The following is a 25,874-nucleotide window of genomic DNA, read 5'->3' as shown; positions in this document are numbered from 1 at the left end:
ATAACAAATACCACTTTATAGTTATATCATACTTTCTGGCATCACTATGCCATGTTGTAATGGTTTTTCATTCATTCATTCATTCATTCATTCATTCATTCATTCATTCATTCATTCTCTGATGGAGGTGGGCAGTTAAGAAATTTATCTCTAAGTATGAAAGTTCTGGATATACAATCAAAAGCACAGGTTCCTCCACTTCAGTCTGCTACAGTAAATTACATTTAGATTTTTGAAAGGAAACGAAGTCAACTACAGCCGCGGGGGTAATTATGGGGAGTACTAGGTACTCCCATGTGACACCGTTCCTGCGCGAGCTGCACTGGCTTCCTGTGGTCTATCGGGTGCGTTTCAAGGTCTTGATAACTATCTTTAAAGCGCTCCATGGCTTAGGACCTAGTTACTTGCGGGATCGTATTCTGCCCCATACATCCCTGCGACCAATTCGCTCGCACAGAGAGGGGCTCCTCCAGGTGCCGTCCGCTAGACAATGTCGTGGGGCGGCGCCTAGGAGTAGAGCCTTCTCTGTGGCGGGCCCAGCCCTGTGGAATGACCTCCCTCCGGATATTAGGAATACCTGACCTCCGCTCCTTCCGTATTAAGCTTAAGACCCACCTATTTCAAGCAGCTGGCCTGGCTCAACTTTGATCTAACCATATCGCTCCTGACGGGTTTTTAACTGGGTATTTTAATTATATTTAATTTCTAGGGGTTTTATATACTGTATTTTAATTGTTTTTATCAATCGTCCTCCTCCTTGTGTATGTTACAGTGTATGTCTTTACTATATGTTTGTTTTGTTTACATATTTATTTCGTATGTTTTGTTGTACGCCGCCCCGAGTCCTTCGGGAGAGGGTGCGGCTAAGAAATAAATATATTATTATTATTATTATTATTACAGAAAATACTCTAATATTCAGTATATTAGAATTAAGATTCAGTATATTAGAATTCTGTTACCTCTTCTGTGGAATTCTATTTGCTGCAATAGATTTCTAGCAAAGAACTGCAGTGGCAGAAGTAAGGAACTATTAAAGAACCAGACTATTTTTAAAATTACTATAAACAGAGCTTTCTAGAGATGTTCTGCCATTCTAAATTAAAACTGATTTTCTTTACATATATACTACATTTATAATTGCAAACTCAAAAGTAAATTCTGTAAATCAATAAAAATGTAGTAGCTATAAATTTTTGAGCATATATTTTATATTTAAAATAAATATTCCCTTAAAATAGCAAACAAGTTAAAAATTAATTTTATTTAATTGCTAAAATTAATAAATGCCTCAAGTAATAATCATGCAGTTTAACAGTCCTGCGTGTTCTTTTAAAACCTATGCATCAATAATTGTAACACACAAACTTTCTAACCTGTAATTCTTACATCAACAGCAATAAAAACCTCAGTCCATATAGCAAAATATCTGAAGAAATACTAGAAAAAATGTTATCAACAGAGGAACCTCTTTGAAGATTACAGGAATAGGAATGCAGAGATTTAATTATTTACCCAGATTACTACATCTGATGTCATTGTGTGCCTTAAATAATTTATGTGAAACAGTTTTATGTGGAAGAGAAATTTGTAATAGTTGGGCAATTTAAATCACACAGATCACTTTTGCTATTACATGGACTTATTTCTATAAGCACATTGTACTGCATTGTTAAGAACATATTTTTGCGCAGTAAAATACTACCACCAATATTTTACCTGTGAATTTCTATGAAACTACTGTACTCTGAACCAGGGTCTAATTGTTCAACAGATATCTGGATCTCTTTATGAACGTTCACTAGTTCTTCTGTCACAAGGCTGGTGATCTGACTGTATTCTTCTAAGATTCCTTTCCTGAAAAAAATACCATGAACATATATTAAAAATATATTTTAAATAATATATAAAGTATAAATGTATAAACGTAGAATCAAGGTGATTTAAAGCAATGCAATTCAGTTCCCAGTTCTGCACAGGAAAATAAATTAATGTACATAGAATAGATAATTGTCCAACTATTTTTAAAATTAATTTCTTTACTATAGTATAGTACCAATCTGTTTTTACTTTTAACAGCTTTTTTTTAATGTTCAGTAGAAACTGCCTTACTATAATTCACATTTATTGGTTTATATCCTGCCTTCTGGGATGATCGAGATCAGTCTTGGCTGCCTTCTGTGTAACCTCCTTTCAAATATTCGAAGAGTTATCTATTCTTCAAACTGAATATTTTCAGTTTTTCAACTTCTTTTCATAGGGTTTAATTTTCTGTTCTGTGATCACCCTTCGCCCTTGATGGCTTTCTTTCTACTTACTCAAGGTTGTGTGGATTTTATTTCAAATGAGATATCTCAAAAAGTGTCCTGTTCATTTGAAGGGTTCTCAAATCTAGGCTTCTGCCAATTAAGCCTACATTAGAGAACCCTTTAAATGATCAGAATATTTGGTAGTACATGCAGTTCATTCCTCATGAAACTCCTGCTTCAACTATTCAGAATTGAGTGTTGAGCTTATCTGCCCACTAGTGTCTAGTATTCTTTGACATTATGGTGCTTGATCACATGTAAGGTCAAATAAATTAATAGGCTTTACTCCCAGGCAGTGTTCTTCTTGTTTTAGAAACTTAGGAAGAAAAATACTAGAGATCTGCACAATATTTTTATTGAACTTATTTTACTTTGAAAGTTAATTATTTGTCTTATAGACTAAGTTCTGTTCTTGTGCTCCATCAGAATCTTTCAAAATCAGTACTTCTGCTAAGGAATCTATTCCCTACATTTGGACATTGTCTTTAATGCACGGCAAGGCACCAATACGTATATGACTCTCAATTAAAATACCACTACTATAATTTTAAATGAAAAGCTCACATCTGCAATGCAAGAGTGCCATCTGCACATGATCTTTACTTCCAAGGTTATCAATGGGTCTTAAAAAAATAAAACCGGTGGATAATTGAACACTGCTTTGATATAAGGTATGCCCATTTATTAGGAAAAAGATAAAGATGCACTGGAAAATGAATAGTTTTCCCGGAGAGATAATGATGAGGGAAAAAGTCAACATTTTCTTCCTAGAAAATGGGACTGATTGATTTGATAGTTGTCCCAACTATTTTAAGTGGATAACTGGATAACTGATTTTACAATTTTTTTTCTCCCTATGCTGAATGCTCATTAAATGTTCTCCATTCTACTTTTGTAATCCGCTACGCCTTAATACCACACTTTTTCTGTCTGCAACACACCATCCATATTACTATTTATTTACCCCACCCTCAAGGTAATTAATCTGTTACTTTTAAAATTTTGGGGGTAATCATACTGTGTATCCTTTCTCAGTACACAAATATCTGTGTTTTAGAAACTGGAATGAAATTTCTAGAACACCAAATTAACAACAAAAAATGTTTTTCCTTTTTCTCTCCACAGAATGACGAAAATACTGTGTGAATTAGCAACAGTAAGGTATACTTTCAATGCTCATTGAATTTGGAAATATTTTTGGGATTACAAAAATCATTGTTGTACAATGTAATTTATATGGTGCTATTTGTCCAGTGAATGCCAAAGGATATTAATATAGTAAATATTGGCCAAACTATTAGAGAAATATATGCTAAATGCTCTGAAATGTATGCATTAGAAAAGTACTAATTTCTCACAAGCCCATTTTAAATCAAGATTATAATGTATTTTTAAGTCTTTTTTCTCTTTTAATGGAAACTTGTCATGTTCACTTGTTTTAAATAAGTCACAAATACTAATTAACCCTTTAGATACCTTGGGCAAAGGAACAGTTATGTCACAGTATTTTAGCTAGTTTAATATGCCTATTTATAATTTTCTTCATCACATTACTGACAAACAGCTTCTCTTCCTCTATTCGAACTGGAAATAATCAGCTCAAGTGTACAGCTAAAACTGCTCTATTTTTTCTCCCTTGTTTTTCAGACCATCGATTAAGTACTGGATGAATGTACAATATCTGCCTTAGTTTTCCTCATCTGACTGTTGTTTTGTTATACTGAAGGAGAAACTACATGAACTTTTTATCTCACATAAACTGGTAATAATCTACTCAATGTAATCTATTCTAATTAAGAGATTTACTGCAGTTGCAGCACAATGACATTGAAAAAAATGTGAAAAATACAATTATAATAAATATATTATATGTCATTATGTTCATGTAGCATGACATTTTTCAAGGCATTTTAAGAGAAATATTAATAAATCCAGCCACAAACACGGTCTCTAACATAAAAAATAGCCAGTACTCTAAAAATGATATCTCTTTATGGTTTCTAAAGAACCCAATATTTTAAAATCTTTCATAATATATAATAGAAATGTTCATAATATATAATGGAAAAGATGGAGCAAAGATAGACTAACTATCCTTTTATTTCATGTAAACAAGTCCAGTGAACAAACATAACTTCTACAGTTACAAAATAATCACTAAACAATTCACAATACTGAACAGATAAGGACACTAAACAATAATGCTATGCTTTTTATTGAAAAAATAAAGGAACTTCAGTCACAAAAGAATATGTCTCCTGATTTGGGAATTGCAATTATGGTTTCCATTAAAAACAAATATTTTGAAACATAGCTGTGATGATTTCAAAATACTCATTAGTATTTTAGGGAACAATCTGATTTCAGATACTGACAGAAACAATTATACTGAAAAGACTATCATGTAATATGAATAGCGAACAAGAGTTCAGAAGATAATTATCATTACTTTAAAAAGACTCCCATAATCTATTTGTAGGTTTGTTTGTTTATTATACTACTGGTTGTATCAAAGTCTATCTAGTAAATAAATAAATAGAATAAAAGAAATTACAATGAAAATATAAGAACCTTTGAATTTTTGACTAACACAAAATAAAGCAAATTAATATAATTAAATTTAACAGTTATAATCAGCAGTTTGTACAGTATGTGTTTTAAAGCTTTTTTTTAAAAATTAATAAAGACGCCAGGCCTCTCAATTTGGCTAGTAGTGTGTTCCAAAGATCTGGGGCAGAAACAGAGTGGATATCCAATGGGCCTACATCAACTATCAACAAAATACCCACGGATAATATCAGTAATTGTGAACATTACTCAGAATGAGAGATTCTTTCGAGTACAATAGCCAGGACCAAAGCCATGAAGTGCACTAATAATCTGCACTAATCTGCACTAATAATTTATATTTTGCTTGCAATTAGATTGGCAGCCACTGCAGTATTTTAACTAAAGGTATCATTTGGAGTATTCTTCCACGGTGCAATCTAACTACTGTATTTTATACAAACCAGTTTCCAATCAAAAAACAAAAACAGTTGCATGTAAAATATATAACTATGGTCAAGCCTGTTGGTTACCAGCAAGTGTAGCAAAGCTTTATGGTTATTATTTTCCAGAAATAGACATATTTGGTGATCAACCAAAGCTGGTAAAAGGCAGCTCATATTTCTTCAACCTGGCTAACTAGAGAAATTGTGGATCTAGGGGGAGAAAAACTTATGTTCTTGCTACTTCTTGGATTGTGTAATCCCATACAGGACTGACAACTACACTGTTCTAAAATTATGGCCCTTCACAATAAGCACCTCATATTGTATGTTCAGTTTCAATTTGTTATTTCTTATCCAGCCAACTAATGACCACAGGCAGAAATTCAGTACAGTTTCCTACAGGCACCACATAGAAATATATTAATGTATAGGTTGCTTCAATCACAGTTGATACCAACTAGCATGCATAGGTAGTTTTCATCAGTATATTGACAGCACTCAACAACCTTAAGGTAGAAGTCTCTAGTATTATCAATAACAGCAATCTTGTCAGCTCAGTAAGAGATTCTGCTAAGCAGCAAGCTAAAGTAGAATGCTAACAGAACCTTCAGTCTACTCCCAGTCCAAAGATTTCTCACATATATACAGGCAACATGAAACAGTTTTCTCAGATGGTCTGGTGAGGGAGATGCTATTCTTCACAGCCATACCACCTCCATTTTGCTTCTCCTGGCTTTCTGCTAAAAAGTATCCAGACACAAGGAATTGGTTCTATTCTGGTTTATATGGCTCTCACTGTCAGATCTCTGTTAAGTCAGATATCTCATCCATGATCAAATTGTGCATTATCTCACAATGAGTCTTATTTTGGACTAATCTGGCACAAGAGACAAAAAAAATACCAAGATCTTTAAAACTGTGAAATCAAGGCTTGGTTTCATGGATAAAAAATATGTTTCTCTTCTCCCTTCCACTACAACAGTTACTAGCCTGCTGATATTCAACTTTTATTCCTCATTCCACCTATAACTATTCCCCAAGACCCATAGATGATGTGCCCACTTGTACTTTAACAAATGAAGAAATGTAGACAAAATTGTCACAAAAATACCATATTTTTCGGTGTATAAGACACACTACCCCCAAAAATGTGGGTGGAAATGTTTGTGCAGCAAACATTGCAGAAGCCCCACCCACCCAAAAACCACACCCTTTGGCATTTGCCTCCTTGCAGCAAACAGCCTGGTCAGCTTCAGCACAGCCTGATTTAGCACGAGCAGCTGATTGGCACTTGAATTTGCTTCCCAGAATACCACCTATCAGCAGTTCCAGGCTGCGGGGATTGCCACTGCCCATCACCACCCATCACCATTGCCACCTATCATCGCCTCCACGTGCCCCATTTTTTTGCTTCTACACATCCTATTTTCGACCTTTGCACGCTCTATTTTCACCCTCCGCGTGCTCCATTTTTGGCCCATTCCAGGTGGTGGAAATTTCCACCACCACCTATCCCCACCACCTGGCACAGGCTGGAAACGGGATGCACAGAGGCAGCGATAGATGGCAGCAGTGATGGGCGGTGTCAGTGGCAATTCCCGCAGCCTGGAACAGCTGATAGGCAGTGTTCCAGGAGGCAGATACAACCGCCAAACAGCTGTTCATGCTAAATCAGGCTGTGCTGAAGCTGACCAGGCTGTTTGCTGCTTGCTGCAAGGAGCAAATGGCTTGGAGGCAGAGGCAGATTTTGTTTTCTTGTTTTCCTCCCCAAAAGTTAGGTGCATCTTAATAGTCCGAAAAATACAGTAAATAGCAGCTAGGGCAACAGAAAAACCAAAAATAAAATTATAAATAGAAAGCTCAGAAGAATGAAACAGCTCTCACTGGTTAAGAAAAACAGAGTATCAACTATGAGGAGCGTTCTACAACAGGGCACTCATACAACGGCTTTAAATGTTCAGTATTGGAAAAGTTTCTAATTCTAATTGCAAATTACAATTTTACTATAAAAGATGAACTATTAAAATTCTGTGATATTGATTCATAAGTGAGGTTTGTACCTGGCATACAAAATTTCAAACATTACAAAAACCTGTTATTTTATACTTGTTAGAAATATCACATATAGAAGCTTAGCACATTGCTATTCATTTCTAAACACTTAAAATGAAAAGTTAGGAGGACTACACATGCTTTTATGAGACAAAACACTACATCTTACAGTCCTTTTATCATTTCTTCTTGCATCTTCTGTAAAGAGTCAAGGAATAAAGGAAGTGTGGCATCATAATACTGGTGCTGATGTAACTGTGCTCCTTTCAATGCCAACACGTATTGATTGTGCAACATGTGAAGTTTCATTGTGGCTTTATCATAACGATCTTTGGCTTTTTCAGTTTCCTTGCCTGAAAGAAAGGAAGAGGGGGGAGAAAGGAAGAAAATGAATACTTTCCAGACTTAATGCCAAAAAGTGTTGGGGTGAAGGAGTAAATCTTAATCATCTTAACTCTTAAAAAGTAAAATGCAGTGCTTTCCATTATTTTCTTTTTTTCAAATCATTTGCTCTCTAGATCAAAGTACACCTAAATTTTGTTATTATGATCACATTAGGATATGAACGAGGCAAAAATTGTAAAAGAAACCAAAATGATTTTGACTTGTATTGCGAATGTTTTCAAATGCACATACGGGCATAATATAATTATTCTAAACACATAAACAAAACTCTTACTTATGCAATGGCTGAATCTAACCAGACCCCAGACTAAACAAGATCACAATAATCAAACTATTTTGCAGGCTTTATGCCATTTTAAAACAGCTTTAAGCCTATTTTCCAAAAGAGAGATAAGTACATAATTATATCTTCTTTCCTTTTCTGTATGGCAATAACACAGACACAAGTGAATCATTATATATAACTCCACTGTGCAAATGCAAAGACAGTATCAGTATAAAGATCAGGAAAGGGAAACATGAGCAATTTCTTTTAATTCTATAGCTCCCAAAGTTACAAAGAAAGCCATCTTAGTCTAGTGGTGCGAGCCTAAGAACCAGGGGGACAGTTCTAGTCCCATATGACACATCAAAAACCAGTTGGATGACTTTGGGCCAGTCATCTCTCTCTCTCTCCCAACCCAAGCCACCTCCCAAGATTTTTGCTGTGAGGAAAATAACAGAAGGAAGAGCATTAGTTATGTTTGCTGCCTTGAGTTACTTATAAACAATAAAAAGGGGATAAAAATCAAATAAATAATTAGACATACTCTTAGGGACTCTCACCTCACCCACTCTTGTAAAACTATTTCACGCAAAAGTTCTTGTAATGTAAATTATTAAACATTCAATTACAAGAGAGTAAGCAAGTACACAATGGGGAATATACGTAAAAGGAATGCCTTAGTATCAGCTACATGTTTACCCCGTTAGGAGGGAAATCTTTAAGGTGAAACTGATTAGAATTGTGCCAATTTCAGAAAGCAGCATAATTAATTAAGGTGGAAGAGCTGAGCTTGTTAACCTGTGGTTAACAATCTTTATGCAAACATTGTGAAAAGTGGTTTAGGAAGGCACAGTTTATTTAAGCAATCTTTCCCCTCTGCAAATTCTATGAGAAAAACAGAAGGGGAAAAAAACAAAATACAATTCTGACTGTTGAAAAAATACATATCAGTTAGAGGGTCAGCGTGGCTGAAATAGAAATATTGCACACAGCCCAAAGCAGGGATAAATATCATTTGAATAATAGACTATTAACTTTAAAGCATTGAGTGCGACAAGAAAACTATTACTGCAAATTGGGGAAGGACACAATATGCCTTCTTGCTCTTGGTTTCTTGTAGATGTAGGAGGTTTTTTGCTATACTATAAAGCAGGGGTGGAGAACCATGGCTCTTTTGCGACTTGTGGACTTCAACTCCCAGAATTCCTGAGGCAGCTATGTTGGTTCTGGAATTCTGGGAGTTGAAGTCCACAAGTCGCAAAAGAGCCATGGTTCTCCACCCCTGCTATAAAGTATGCTAAATGTAATGTAGCACTACAGAACAGATTTCATGTTTTTTCTCCTTAAAACTATATGACTCTATCAGGGGTGTCAAACTCGATTTCATCAGGGTTGTGTTTGACCTCAGTGGGAGGGGTGGCTGTGGCCAGGGTTGGCATGGCCAGCTTGATGTCACTCCTGTCAGGGGCGCCTGTGGTGTCCTGAGTGCTCTGCCAGTGAAAACAGGCTCCCGAGCTCTGTTTTCGGCTACCATGGCCTCCTGCAACCCTCTGCCAGTGAGAACGGAGAAGGCCGTGGCAGCTGAAAATGGAGCTCAGGAGCCCATTTTCACTGGAAGAAGCACTGTGGGCCGGTCCTTTGCTGTTTCCAGAGCGGCCCCGCAGGCCAGATTTCAGTACCCCATGAACCGGATCTGGCCCCTGGGCCTTGAGTTTGACACCCCTGCTCTATACCATTGATTTACTGCAACTGAGCCACTGAAAGTTATTGGCGACTTCAGTTACGCTTAGGAAGTTATAAAAAAAGGACTATGGCACAAGAAATGTCCCAAGAGCTACCTGCTGCCTAACTCTAAAAAAAAGTGTAGAGCACGTTAAACTATGAAAAATAAAATGAGAAGTGATCCTAGAATCAAGGACAAAGATAGGAAACAAAATATAATTGAAGATACCCAAAGATGAAGAAATACTTGCATACAAAATATAATATAAAAGGAGCCATGGTGGTGCAGTGGTTAGAATGCAATATTGTAGACTAATTCTGCCAACTGCCAGCAGTTCAATTCTTACCAGCTCAAGGTTCACTCAGCCTTCCAACCTTCCAAACTCAATAAAATGAGGACCCAGATTGTTGGGGGCAATATGCTGACTCTGTAAACCACTTAGAGAGAGCTGTAAAGCACTATCAAGTGGTATAAAAGTCTAAGTGCAATTGTTATAATTCAGGTACTACTTGTTTAATAATGACTTGTTCAGCAACCATTCAAAGTTACAATGGTGCTGAAGGAAGGGGCTTATGACTAGTTCTCCTAACTACCGCCATTGCAGATCACATGCTTGTGTTTACACTGCAGCATGTAATTGCCATTTCTAACCTTCATTGCTACTTTGGGCAATCAAAGTTAATAGGGAAGCCAGCAGGGAGTTGCAACTGACAATTGCATGATTGAGAGACACTGCAACCATGTGAGAGTCACCTAATATCAGCAACCGTAACTATAAAACTGCCATCGTAAGTTGGGACAGTTATGTATGTTCCAGTTCACAACCTTGTCACTTAAGTGACATTCCTGGTCTCAGTTACATCAGTAAGCGAAGACTACCTGTACAACTAAATCAAATTCTTCTACATAAACAACCTCTTATAGAATGCTTGAGAACTGCTGCAGAATTCCCCCTTGTAGCTCCTTAAAAAGAACTTGTAGAAGCACTTGTACAATTTTTTATGCACAAATTATTAGTGTGGCCTCAAGCCTATATGTGTACCAAATGAAACACTAGATTGCTTACATTCTACTACAGAAAATGAAAGGTTAATTAGTTACTTTCTTACAAGGAAGGCAACCACAAAGCTAGGATAACTTGTAAAAAGGGAATAAAAGAAGAGAAGCAGCTGAGAAGTGGACTGAGAGCAAAAAAAGAAAGAGAAAAAGACATCTAGTAACTAGTATTTTTTGAAATAAAATTGAGGATACTAATACTTGTGACAAAATAAATTATAATTCTATAAATAAGCATGGAGTTGTGTTCATGTTAAGTCTTTAAAAAGAAATTTAATTGTATTCTGTTACTCATAAGGTATTATTGCAAAATTTTAATTTAATGAATAGGTCCTCTGAGTTTTTTATTAATTAAATTTGAATGGCCACCTATCTCACAGGAATCAAATGAGAGATAGACTGTGAAACCCATTGGTATACAATGCTACCAGGAATAGAATCAATAAGAGAACAGTTTTAGGACTCTTAGTTTATTATTTAGGTGTTAAAGGAAACAAGAATTTAAAATATATCACTCTGACACATATAATTTTAAGCTATAATGCATGAAACTATATCATTTATAAAACACAGTTTACCATTCAACACTATGTGTCAATCCAGGTACTGACTTATTCAACAATGGTTGTAATAGCTACATGGCAGGTTGTATATTCAGATTTTTGCAAAGGAACTCAAGGTGGCATATATAGCCCTTCTTCCTTTCATTCAGTTCCACCTAACTAACCAGTAATGTATCCACCGACTGTATTACTTCTATAACTTTTATCATGTTCAAAGATCTTAGGGATTGAATCAAATGTAAATAATAATTAACAGCTATTATATACATACCTTTAGATAATGCTTCCTTGTATTTTTCTTTGGCAGAGTTTACTTCTTTAATTAATTGCCTATAACTAGATTTTAATTTTTCCAATTCAGTTTTTGTAACCTATCCACACAAAAAAATAGAAAAGAAATTGGCATATCAACACATACTATGAGAGTTTAGCCATTATCTACACAATAGATAAGATGAAGCATAGAAAAATCAGTAAGGGCATATTTCATTTCCTTATGTGGGGCCCGATTAAGCAGAAACATTCTGAGACAACATCTGAGTAATTCCATGGATCATATTTTTGAAATAAATGCCCACAACAATGATTTTGATAGGAAACAGTACTCTTCAGTAGAAAACCCATCTGTATAGTCTTACTATAAAACAGCCTGGGTTGGGGGTTAAAATTCTCTTTGCAGAGAAAACTGTTCTCTGATTTTGAAAATGTAAATATTGAAAACATAATTCACGGTAACATAATATTATCTTGCTATAAAGCCTAGGAATATTGCAATTTGCAATGACAATTTGCTATAAGTAATATATTAAAAATACTTGGAAATAATACTTCATTCCCATTTTTAACTTAGCAAAGGAACTTTTATTTCTGTACAAATTTTCCACATGTTTATATATTTGCTTATAAGTAAAATTTAAAAGTTAACAGACATTAACAGTTAAGAAGAATTGGCAGTCAAAAACAAAAGTCTGAACATATTTTTAGTGAGTGAAGTGTGTGTAATAATGTAAAAGGTACTTTTAAAATATACCTTGAACATCTCTGCCTCAATTTGCTGGTGAACACCTACATAGCTTTTCTTTATCTGTTGTTTGTCTTTAATCATCACAGTAAGTCTATGTAATGGCCCAGCATTCAAGTCTTCTGCATGTGTCTTCATGATCTTGCTAAGCTGTTCTGTTTGTTGCACGATAAGCAACCATGACTTAAAAAGAGATTTATTATTGGCTTAGAAACCAAAAATATAAAGGTCAACTTTCCAAACATAAGACATGTTTAAGTTTAAGTTTAAGACATTGGCAGAGCTCACAGTACAGTAGGATTAGTAGCATACCTGACTATATTTAAGAATACAAGTTCAAATAGCAACTCAAATATAGGGCCATAAAGACAATATACTTTAATCTACATAAAGACTATTTTATATAAATATGGAAAGAAACAGAACAATTCTCAAAAATCACTTCAGATTACATTTATATAGGTAGTATGAAACATCTGAAAAGAAACTATTAATTCCAAGTTTGAAAATATATGTTACATAATATTGGTATCATATATATTTAGAATGGAATTCTAAGTCCTTTAAGTTTTATTTTTTTAAAGTAATTTTGGCTCAAAAAATAATTCGCATCTGAAAAGTAGCAATCAGAATAATAAGTCATAAAATTCCAATTCATTTTTAAGATTGCTTCTCCGAAACAGTTAAAAGTGAAAAGGCAAATAAGATGTTCTAAATAAACTGTCATTTTGCTGGCTACCTGCCTATCCTTCCTTGCCCAGCAGTAGCCACTTACCTCCTGCCAGCTTGCTTGCAAGTCACTTGGGATTTACTTAATGACCCAAGATCCCTGGTTAGCAGTGGCAATGGGGAAATGCAAGGATTGCTGTTGCTAAGCAATGCAGTCACATGATGTCACATTTTGCAACTATGTCACTTAGGAACAGAAATGCTGGTCCTCATTGCCATAGCTAAGCAAAAACTATCTATATAACCTTGTTAGATGCATTTCAAGTTCTAGCTGTCCCAGAATCACAAGATTGTGATTTGTGCATTTGAATGCAAAGTCAATGATGAGACTGGTCAGAAAGTCACAAAGGGCAAAATCTGATATCCTTGCTTAACAACTGCAGTGACTTAATGATGGCAATGAGTGCTGCAATTACTGTTGCTAAATAAATGTCACACTTTACATCCACATCACTTAGCAACAGATATTCTAATTGCTATTGTTAACCAAGGAATACTTGAAACATAAATTTTTGGGGCAGAATGGAAGCATATGATTTACCCCAAAAATCTACAAAGAAATTCTCAAACACAGAACAAATCAAGTCCCATACAGAAAACATACACAAAGCAATTAAGTAGTTTAGCATCAAGATAAAGAATCAAATTATGTTTATTTAAGTCTACAGAATTCACCAGAAACCAAGAAATTGTATCCTTATAGCTGCAGTCTTAAAATCATTCTGTGTTTTTACCACAATGTTTGTACATTTGTAGATTATCAGTTTTTAAAAATGTACTCACTTTAAATTTAAATTAAATTACATTTTCTTACCTTTGCTACATTACTGACATAATCGAGTTGTGATGTACTCTCTTTATCAACTTGATTGCAAAGGTTCTGTAAAGTGGATGCGTATTCTTTGTCACTTTTTATTCTCATTGCCATAAATTTCTTCACTGTTTCCAATAGCCGTAACTCCCAATCTTGCAGTTTTAGCAAAGCTTCATGAGAATACTTCAGGTCATTTCCAAACCCCATCTTTTTTCTTAAGGCACTAGATTTATCAAGGGCCACTAGTAAAAATTATTTTTGCCAGCACATCTGTAAACATAATAAAATAATAACAAAGGGCTACTATTATTTTTATTTTTGGTCACAGTCAGCCAGATATTTATATTACTATTATTATTTACACACACATGTATGTATGTATGTATGTATGTATGTATGTATATCTATATCTATATCAGAATCTTTGTATTCTAGGGGCTCAGCAGTTGGTTTGCAAACTGCTTTAATACATAATATGGTTTCCTTAACAATCATGCAAAGGGAGCCAAATAGTATTGTATGCAAATGATAGGCAAACAACTGTTGCTTAATGAATTACAGGTAATTCTTGACTTTCAACAACTGTTTAACAACAATTTGAAGTTACGACAGACAAAAAAAAAACTATACATGATGTATCCTCAAAGTTATGTCTGCCACAGCCCCTGAAGATCTCTGGTCAAAATTCTTCTGATTCAGGTGAGCTAATTATTCGTAAAGTTGATTTTCCCAATCCTGCTGGGTCTCAAACTTTTGCAAAATTCTGAAACAGGTCTGAGTTTTGGGCAATCACAAAATACTGCATAGAAGCACCACAAATTTAAACCATACTATATTTTTCATGGTGCTAGATGTCCATTTTAACTGTATCCTGTCAGCCCCAAACAATTTGACACTGACTCCATAAAAATATATTGTTGCATTGTGATGATTAAAAAGGAATTAAATATTATTGTTCCAATCATTATTTTGATGAGCAACGTTTAGTTCACAGTCTCAGATAGACATTACTGTGAAAGATGCAATTTTCTTAAATGTCATTACTGATGGAAGACCATCAATGATAATTTTGACTCTGTGTGTGTGTTTGTATACACACACACATACACACACAATATATACAAACACGTATCGCATGTAATTATTTGACTGTTGTTTTCAATTGAAGACAGATACAATAATGATTGAATTGTTATTACGTTATTGTTCAGAACAATGCCAGAATTGCAATTAATAATATTCCTTACTATGCCAATATTTACAATGTGTGAGTTTTGTTTTATACAAAATAAAGTACTGCTCATAAAAGAATGTTTGTAAACAGAGGCTGTAAATATATTTTACTAACAAGATTAGTACATATATATGAGGTGATGAAAATACTGAAAGATTTCATAGAACCAAAAGACAGAACTCAAATGAAAAATAGCACTGAAGGCCATGACACATTCTAAAAAGCTTTCTGGGGAAGCCACATATTTATAAATATTTGGGTAAATGCCCTAGATAGAGCATGCTATAAATGTCAATGAAAATCAAATTCTCCAGGTAAATTCAATAACAGAAAGGCAAAATATACACATACCTTTTTTAAAAAAGTATTGTTCTGATAGTCTTTCCTTTCCAATGTTCACCCCTGGTTTCTGGCTTAGCACCTCCAGATTTTCTGTACTTTATTAAACTCTGCAAAACAAAGGTTATATGATTCACTTGACAAACCATACAATGTCACAGGTCTTGAAGAGGGAGCCTGATACATATTATGAACTACAGGTAGTCTTTGACTTATGACCAGAGTTTACCCCCAAATTTATGTTGCTAAGGAAAACATTTGTTAAATGAGTAGTGCCCCATTTTATGACATTTCTTGCCACTTGTTAAGTGAATCACTTTAGTTGCTAAGACAGCTGGTAAGGAAGCTGGCTCCCCCACTGACTTTGCTTGTCAGAAAGTCGTAAAAGGTGATCACTTGACCCTGGGACACTGCAACCATCTTAAATGTGAACCAGTTGCTAAGCATCTGAATTTTGGTCATATGATCATGGGGATGCTACAACAATCGTATTTTCATCGTATGAAAAACTTTCATAAGTGAATTTTTCAGTGCTATTGTAACTTCAAATAGTCACGAAACAAATGGTTGTAAGTCAAGGACTACCTACATATATATATTTGTGTACACACACACACACACACACACACACACACACACACATACATATATATATATATATATATATACACATACACACACACACATATATACACACACACATATATACATATATACATATATACATATATACATATATACATATATACATATATACATATATACATATATACATATATACATATATACATATATACATATATACATATATACATATATACATATATACATATATACATATATACATATATACATATATATATATATATATATATATATATATATATATATATATATATACATGTTTTCGTAGATTTTCACGGGTGTAGGTATGCTGGTTTTGTTGTATTCGGGTCTTTTCCCGTGTAAGGTTGAGATTGTCTTTGCAACGTTTCGGCAGGATCGCACCTGCCATCTTCAAGCTGTGGGCTTAAAATGTGATCGGAGCTGCTGTCTTTCTGTAAGTCTTGGTGGGAGGGGATGGGGTGCTGGCTTTGTTTCAGTAAGTGGAATGATTGGTTGTGTGGTTGTATCATGATTGGTAGATTGGTGTTGATTGGTGCAGGCTGTGTGTGCATCGTTGTTTTGTATTTTAACGGCTTGGGTGGTGGGTGGTGTTCGTTTGTTGGCTAGGGCTGGTTTCCAGATGTTTGGTAGGCGGGAGGTATCATCACGTTTGTTCATGCTGTGGGGGTGTTTCTCTATTTCGATGGCTTCCATGATTATTCTCTTGTGGAGGTGTTCTGTTTTGGAGATTAACCTGGCTCCTTCAAAGTTGATTTCATGTCCTGTAGCTTTAAGGTGCTGGAAAAGGGAGGAAGTTTTTTCTTTTTTTCTTACTGCGTTCTTGTGTTCTGTGATGCGTGCATTTATTCTTCTGTTTGTTTGTCCTATGTATATTGCTGGGCAGATTTTGCATGGTATTTTGTAGACTCCTTGGTTTTCTAACTGGATTTTGTCTTTGGGGTTTCTTAAGATGTTGGCTATTTTTTGGTCAGTGGTGAAGGCTGTCCTGATATTGTGCTTGTGGAGAATTTTGCTGATTTTATCTGTGGTGCCTTTGATATAAGGGAGGAGGGCGATGCCATTGTCCTGTTCTGTGTCTTGGTTTTTTGGGGGAGTCTCCTTTTGGATTAGGTTGGTGATTGTTTTTCTTTGGAATCCATTGGAGATTAATACATTTGTGAGTTTGTGTAATTCAGTTTTCAGGTGGTCTTTGTCGGCTAGGCATTTGGTTCTGGAGATGAGGGTCTTGGCTACAAAGTTGATCTGTGCAGGGTGGTTCACAGCATGAACAAACGTGATGATACCTCCCACCTACCAAACATCTGGAAACCAGCCCTAGCCAACAAACGAACACCATCCACCACCCAAGCCGTTAAAATACAAAACAACGATGCACACACAGCCTGCACCAATCAGCACCAATCTACCAATCATGATACAACCACACAACCAATCATTCCACTTACTGAAACAAAGCCAGCACCCCATCCCCTCCCACCAAGACTTACAGAAAGACAGCAGCTCCGATCACATTTTAAGCCCACAGCTTGAAGATGGCAGGTGCGATCCTGCCGAAACGTTGCAAAGAAAATCTCAACCTTACACGGGAAAAGACCCGAATACAACAAAACCAGCATATATATACATATATACATACATACATACATACATACATACATACATACATACATACATACATACATATATACACTACAAGTCTATATATCCCCAGAAGCATTTACATCTGGGGCATTTATTTCAGGTAGGACATTTACAAATCTTTTAAATTTCTGTACTATATTGTTTTATCTGAGAATCGTATCCTTGAGCACACTAAATTCTCTGTATCCATTTCTCATCCTGCTTACAATGCTTCCTGGACAAAATTGGGTCAAAGCATCTAAGACAGCTAAAGTTCAAAGGAAAGTGCTTAGATTGATATGCAAAATCTGGTGAGTCATGAAACTTATAATTCAAAATAGCAATAATGTTAGTAAATGTTAGTAAAAGTAACATTATTATAAATACAATGTATAAAAATCCAATGCTATTAAATGAAATCAAATAACAACTCAATCCAGATTCTCACTTGAGTACAAATGACCAGGCTCAAATTATCCTAATTTGAACACATCGTTCGAAGACCTAGTTCCCTTAGGAAGCATAGACTGTAGCGCTGGGAAAGATGGGAAAGATGGAAGGAGAGAGGAAAAAAAAAGGGGGGGGGGGGAACCAACAAGGTGGATTATTACAATTACAGCAATTATAATTACAGCAGCAATAGGTACAGCATTGGAAGATCAAGATAAGGACATATCATCCAATATTCATATTCATCTATATGATCATTAGATATTATTACAGCTGACATTGACTTGATGGCACATAATCATTTAATTTTATTAAATTCTATGACACTACTTTTGGGATCTACTCTTTAAGGGCAAAGTCAATAATACTGTACTAAATTTCAACATAAAAGAATCAAAAACGTAAGTAAAACTACACATGGAAAAATACCAAATGTCTTGTATAAATCTGCAATATATTATTCCTGAATACATATAGTCCATTGAGAAAGTAAATAAATAAATAAATTTGGATTTATTAGCCGCTCCCTTTCCAAGTAGGACTCGGGGCGGCGTACAATGGAGCATATAACATAAAATACATAACAACACCAAACGTACATACATACACAACACATATACATATACACGGAGGAGGAAACAAATTACAACAATAGACAGTTAAAAATCTACTTTAAAATACCCCAATTGTAAAAACCCAATAAAATTAATATTTAAGAACAATTTAAAAAACAGTTTGGAGGAATGGGAAAATTACGATTGCGATTGAGCCAGGCCGGATAATTGAAAGAGGTGGGTCTTCAGCTGTACACGGAAGGAGCGGAGATCGGAAGTAATCCTGATGTCACGGGGGAGGTCATTCCATAGGGCTGGGCCCATCACAGAGAAGGCTCTGCTCCTGGGTGTCGCCCCCCGACACTGTTTGGCGGACGGCACCCGGAGAAGTCCCTCTCTGTGTGAGCGAATTGGTCGTAGGGATGTGTGGGGCAGGATGCGATCCTGCATATAAGTATAAGTATCGAGTATTCACTTTTATTATGTTGCAGCCTGTTTCTACAATTGTTCAAATTTATTTTTCTCATTAATCTACACTCCGTACTCCATAATGACAAGATGAAAACAGAATTTTAAAAATGTCTTGTAAATTTATTAAACAGGAAAAACTGTAAAATCAGGCTGCAACATAACAAAAATGACAAAAGTGAAGGTCTGAATACTTTCTCAATTCACTGTAAGTATTATTAAAACTGAATTATATCCAAGAATACATTTTATAAAATCATTAAAACTTACTGTTGAAATAGACATAAGCAGAATTATATTATGACAGCCCAATGATCTGACTGAAGCAAATGAGGGATGGGTACCTAGAACCTATTGATTTTCCTTTTTTGAGTTAACATGCAGACCTACAATTTTCTTTCTGTTTCCCACTTGTCATCTAAGGCAGAGTTCCCCAACCTTTCTGGCTTTGTGAACTGGCAGAAGGGGAGAGGGGATGGTTCCATGCGAGTGGCCAGCAAGCATACACATGATAACTCCATTTGTGCGAGCAGCAGGCATGCATGGCCACTGCTCACACAAGTGGGAATTTGTGCATGTGCTCGCCGTTTCCGCAGCAAACAGCTCACAGCCAGCGGTGGTATTCAGCCGGTTCTGACTGGTTCTCCTGAACCAGTAATGATTATGCAGTTTTGCGAACTGGCAAATGTCACCATTGGCTGGCCTCGCCCCTCCCTTCCCCGCCCCTCCCACTCACTCCTTTTTGCACCTCACCTGCCTAGAGTCAAGCGCCATAGTTGCTGCTGCTGTCTGGTTCTTTCGCTTGCCTCAATCACGCTGCCCAGCTGATCTCTGCCTGGTGAGTCTTCCTTCCCTTCTCTGCAGCTACCTCCCCAACGGGCCAGCCATACTTGCCTGCCATTCTCTTTCCATCATGCCAGCAGCTCCCTTTCTCATTTCCCTATTGAGCACAGCGCCCAGGATTCTCTTTGATAGAGCGCGCACATAAGATTTTTCCCCTTACAGCCCACCGCTGTGATGGAGACTAAAACATTGGGAGAGGCTTGGGGCTGAGAAAAACAAGCATTGCAAAAAAAAAAGTTTTCATTAGTTTGCACTTTGCAGCTTACCATCATAGAAGTTTGTTTGTTTGTTTGTTTGAGTGAGTGAGTGTCTTGGGTTGAATAAATCAGATGGCAATGGCTGGTATCATCCAAGCAGTTTTTGTTTCAGGTGGGTTGCACTCTCCTAGCCTTAGAAGGAGAGGGGGAAGGAGGAAGGAAAGAGAGAGAAAGTAGAGAGAGAGAGAGGAGACAAGAAAGAAAAAGAAAGAAAAAGAAAGAAAAAGAAAGAGGGAGGGAGGAGAAAGTGAATGACATATAGTTGCTTGGTTGGATGGATGGAGTGACATACATGAAGAGAGGGAGGGAGAGAAAGAGAAAAAAAGGAGAGGAAAGAACGACCACAAACCCTGGCACTAGATGTGGCTTCAGAAAACGCTTTGAAACAGCACAGCAGTCTAGGCTGGGAGGGATCTTGGAGGTCATCTAGTCCAATCCCCTGCTCCAGTAGGAAACCTTATATCGTTTGGATTATTTTGGTTCCTCTAACAGAGGAAAATTGCCAGAAAGGAGTTTACTAGGACAAGGCTGCCATATAGAGGAAGGCAGATTGACTTATGACCACAATTGAGCCCAAAATTTTGGTTGCTAAGCAAGAGTGTTGTTAAGTGAGTTTCACCACATTTTACTCAATCCATGACATCTCCTGGCTCTAACAGTCATGTGCAGGCTAGGGAAGAAAATCTGAAGGCCTGTATAATGTTCTAATATACAGAAGTTACAGTTAAATGTGTGGCAGAAAGTGGACTCTGGGTGTGTTTTTCCAAATGCAGTAAGTGAGGTTGAATCTGTATAGTTATAGAAGAGCTGTGATTGTGTACATACACATACAGTATATATAGCAGATAATGTATCTTTTTATGTACCTATACATTCTCTCCACTATGTAATATGTATGTACACATATGGCATATCTACATAAGATTAAATAGTGTATTTTGGATGTTCAGTAGTAGACAGGAAAATTGTATCTGAGACCTTTGAGGTGAGGAGAGGCCTGGCAAGGTGCTCCTTGACGTGACATCAAGTTGGCCATGCCCACCCAATCACGCCCATCCACTTATGACAATCGAGCCACACCCACCAAGTAACATGACCACCAAGCCACGCCCACAGAAACGATAGTAAAAGAAAATAAATCCCACCAGTAGGCCATAGTCCAGAGATTGGGGACCCCTGATCTATAAGGCTAATATCTTCTGAAATATCAGCCTCAAAAAAATAACAGGCTGCTATGGTCCCCAATCTTTGGCATGGCCCTAAAATTATAATATTAAAACTATTTTGCCATTTATGTTGCAACAGCAAATTTTTAGTGTTTTTCAAGATGTTCTTGAAAATTATGGCTCCAAAAGCAATTGTTTGGCTTATTTGCTGCAGTGCCTCACAAGGCTTTCAGGCACAATTGTTCAAAAATAAAATCCTTAAATTATACTGCTGCATGGAAGACTATAAGGCAGCGCTTCCCAAACCTGAGTAAATTATCAAAAGTTGGATAAAAGTGGTTTTTCTTTGGGTAACAACACAAGGACGTATTATTTATCACTACAGAGACAATTAAATTAACCAAGTGCATTAAAATATATTCAAAAATTGCCCAGGGCATTAGGACAAAACAATGAAATTACCAATGGTAATTTATTGAAATGACCTAAAGCTTATTCAATAATACTGTTTTTGTTATACAAGTAGTCGAGTTACAACCACTGGTTCATCAACTGTTTGAAGTTACAACAGTGCTGAAGGAAGGAAGTTATGACAGGTCCTCAAAATTCAAGCATCTTATTCCATTAAAACAAGCCTATTCTACTCCTGCCAGAAGAGAAGCCTGCTGCAGACCCCATCAATCAAGAAACTCCAACTAGAAGGATCCAGGAGGTAAACCTTCTCTGCTGTAGCACCAGCCCTTCTGAAATTTCCTAGTCTCTGGGGTGAGGTTTGCCCCTGCCTTTTTTTTCCTTCCATAAGGGCCTAAAGATCTGGCTCTTCTAGTGGACCTAAGGATCCAACAGGGGAGTAGCACACTGGAGGTGGCTACTGGACCCATTAGCTGAACCCACCTCCTCCCTGCACTTCTGGCTCCCACTCCACCCATCTTTTAAAATTTCATATTATTGTACTTTTGTTTGTTTTTACTGTTTCATTGCTTTGCTTTTGTTACGTTTATATTTTTCATCTTTTTTTTCTCCATTTTACTGTTGTAAGCTACTCAGAGTAGCCCCAGAGTAAGACAGGCAAAAAATAAATTTAACAAATAAATATATATGATTGCAACTGTTCCCTCTTTACATTTAAACAAGTTATTGTATTTTGCATATGACTTTTTACTTTTAATCATCCCTGGTGGCCTGCCCAATTAACAAATATATAAAACCTAGGATTTATTCAGCCAAATCTCCCGAATTCTAGCTTTTTCAAAAAGAGTTTACCTAGTTCTCTGTTTAAATTAACCTTTGAATTTCTCACGTCATTTGCTAACTTGGGAACTTAATTTTATCTATTACAAGAGGAAATGAGTAAGAGCTAGACTAAACTAAAAATCAAAACTATACCTTATTTATCTACTTACAAACTCAAGTTTAAAAAGAAAATAAAACTGAACAAAACACTAAGAAACAGCTCTTATCACTAAATGTACATGATGAAGTAACTGCAGTACTTAGAGGCACTGACTAATGCTGCTGCAACTGCAAGGGAAAATAGATCACCTTTCCAGATTATTTTTTTTAACTTTCAGCAGTTGGGTGTGACCTGTAATTAGGAGGATAGTTAAAGAAATTTATTTCTCCAACATTTTACTCACTGACGTTGACAAGGTTACTTGTAAGACTTGACGTATATAAGCATAGGGGAGATATTTATAGCTTGATCTGTTTAGAGTAACACCTGAGAGTAAAGGTAAAGAATAAAATGAAAATAAAATAAAAAGTAAAGTATAAGCTTGTAGTTTATTGAAAAGTAATTACTGCTTTTCAATATTATTTATTTTCAAATATATATAGGTCCATAGCAATATATATGAATTCCAAAATATAGTTTTGTTGTACATAAAAAGACACTAAAATAAAATTGAAAATAACATTTTCTAGTCAGCCAGATGTTTAGCCTGGATTTGGCATTTTTATCAGCAGATTTAGAAATTTACAAAGTTGTAAAAGAGGGAGAGAGAAATACAACTGCTGAAATTCTTCCCCCCCCCCCTCCTCTTGCTAGAATTATTCCAGCTAATTTTTTTCTTGTGATTCAGACACTTTTTTATGCCAGGAAATACAGACATCTAAGTAATTACATTTGGGTGAGCAATGTCAGATTATCTGTTTGGACATGCAAAGGAAGGGAGATAATTTTGAATTTGTTGTCTTCTACTCTAGAGTTGAAAGTCATATGAAGAAGTATTTCAGGAAGAATTATTGATTGCATGCCTGGGAAAATAAAAATGGAAATAAAATGCTTTTATTTTAATGAAATACCAAGACACACCAAAGACTATTATTCTGAAATATCTGAGACTATTCATAGAGTGGTTGCTAAAGTGAAAAAGTTGTGAAGATACAAATCTAACCAATAAATATTTAACAAATAAGCCCCAATGTACTCACTAGGAATAATTTCTGGGTATATACAAATTATTAATATAATTTGCCTACTCTTCTTTAAAAAAAACGGTAGGAAAGATTTCAAGTGGAATGTTCCAAATTTTCTGAAAAGATTGCAAGCTTATTTTTTTAACTATTTTTTGGTTAATAAAACAGCAAACAAACTAAAAGCCATGATATCTATGATAAATCTGCTTTAAAATGTTGTACCTAGGCAACCTTGAACCAGAAAGGTAAGTATCAACCAAACCTTTATTATGGTCATAGACCAACATTGAAGGGGAGAATACAAACAGATATTATTTTCAAAAGCTACCTTGTTTGCCTGAAAATACGACATGTCCTGATAATAAGGCCATGCCACATTTTTCGGGTGCGCAAAAATGTAAGCCCTCCCCTGAAAATAAGCCCTCTGGACACCACCTCCTCCAGCCAGGAAAAGCGTCACTCACTGACCTAGAAGTATCCCCAAGGCACCAAGCCGCAGCAATGGGGGGGGGGCAAAGGCTCGTGTTGTTTGGCGCCTTCAGGATATCGCTAGGTTGGTGAGCGGTGCTGTGCGCAGCTGGAGAGGGGGGTTGCCGGGCGGTTGCTCTCTTGTGAGCGGGCTCCCGAAGAACTGGGCACAGCCTCAGGGTCGAATGGCTGTTTGTGCTGTTGCAGCAGCCGAGCAGCCACCCTGCAAAACCCCTTTCCAGCTGGGCACAGCATCATTCACTGTCAGCGGCTGTTCGCCGCCCTCCAGCTTCCGTGACTTGGCGCCTTCGGAATGCCCCTTAGGTCAGTGAATGGGGCTTTGCATGGCTGGAGAAGGGGGTTGCGCGAGCGATTTTCTGCTCCCCAGCCTCATGATGCCCTTGCCTAACTCTCCCTGCAGAACCAGGGCACCTCTGCTACCACCACCACATGGCTTTTTCTGCAGCTTCCAAAGCACAGAGGTAGGATGCCGAGTCCTCCAGAAGTTGCCACTCTGAGAATATGCTCTATAGTTGTACTCTCTGCCGGCAGCCAGCCCACAAACATAGAGCATACTCCCAAAGCGGCCACTGCCGGAAAACTCGGCTACGGATCTCCGGAGTTTGGAAGCCAGAGAATAGGTTATGCTTGGAGAGTCGTGGCGGCACCCGGGCCCTGCAGGGAGGGCTGGGCCAGGGCTTGGTGAGGCTAGGAGGCACACGAACTGGGGACGGAACAGGCACTCACGCAACCTCCCTTTCCAGCCGGGCAGAGCACCATGCACTGACCTAAGGCTATCCCGAAAGCGCCAAGCCATGGGAGCTGTGGGGAGGGCACAGCACCACACAACTTAGTGCCTTTGGGATATCACTGGGTCGGTGAGTGGCCCTCTGCCTGGCTGGAAAGGAGGATTGCCGGGTGGCTGCTCGTGAGCATGGTCACTTCATGGCTGGTATGTTGCACTGCTGCGACAGCACAACACAGCTGTTTGTCCCTGAGGCTGTGCCTGGCTCTTCGGGTTCCTGCTCGTAAGGGAGCAGCCACCCGGCAACCCCAAAACAATAAGCCCCCCCCCCCCCAGTAAGGCTTATTTTCTGGGAAACACGTTAATAAACTAAAATACATAAAAGTCTCTCTCTCTCTCTCTCTCTCTCTCACACACACACACACCTTGTACAAAAACACAAATCTAAAAAACTATAAAAAGGGATAAATGTTTTTAAAAAACAAAGATTAGTACTGTATGCAGCTAAATCTATCATAATATAAAACATGTAATTAATAAAACAAGTACTCATTAAGGCTTGTATGAGGTGCAAGGCACATCTGATGAATTTTGATCGCTGCTGCACAGAATCAAGCAATATTGTTTGTGGTAGCAGGATTAGTGTCTGAAAGCAACATGAAAGTGTAAGTGAAACATGAAAGTGAAAGTATTGCAAAAATGGCTCAAAATTAAAAAAAACCTACTATGTGAAAATTCTGAATTGGCTATCACCG

General features: G+C 36.8%; 1 protein-coding gene across 5 annotated transcripts in view; it reads right to left on the bottom strand.

Moving 5' to 3' along the window:
• FER (FER tyrosine kinase) overlaps positions 1-25,874 on the bottom strand; it is a 144,279-nt gene that overhangs the window by 111,839 nt on the left and 6,566 nt on the right. For all 5 annotated transcript variants that reach the window (XM_081940239.1, XM_081940240.1, XM_081940236.1 and 2 more), the window contains 6 exons: positions 15,516-15,613; positions 13,931-14,200; positions 12,397-12,570; positions 11,638-11,737; positions 7,524-7,707; positions 1,720-1,857 (listed from right to left, as the gene is read on the bottom strand). In XM_081940239.1, the coding sequence (XP_081796365.1) occupies positions 1,720-1,857; positions 7,524-7,707; positions 11,638-11,737; positions 12,397-12,570; positions 13,931-14,137 (803 nt within the window). In that variant the 5' untranslated portion in view covers positions 14,138-14,200; positions 15,516-15,613. The remainder of the gene's footprint in view (positions 1-1,719; positions 1,858-7,523; positions 7,708-11,637; positions 11,738-12,396; positions 12,571-13,930; positions 14,201-15,515; positions 15,614-25,874) is intronic.

The sequence above is a fragment of the Natrix helvetica genome (genome assembly GCF_964273705.1).
Source record: "Natrix helvetica genome assembly, chromosome: 2".
NCBI classification, from domain to species: domain Eukaryota; kingdom Metazoa; phylum Chordata; class Lepidosauria; order Squamata; family Natricidae; genus Natrix; species Natrix helvetica.
This window is presented reverse-complemented; position numbering and strand designations above follow the sequence as displayed.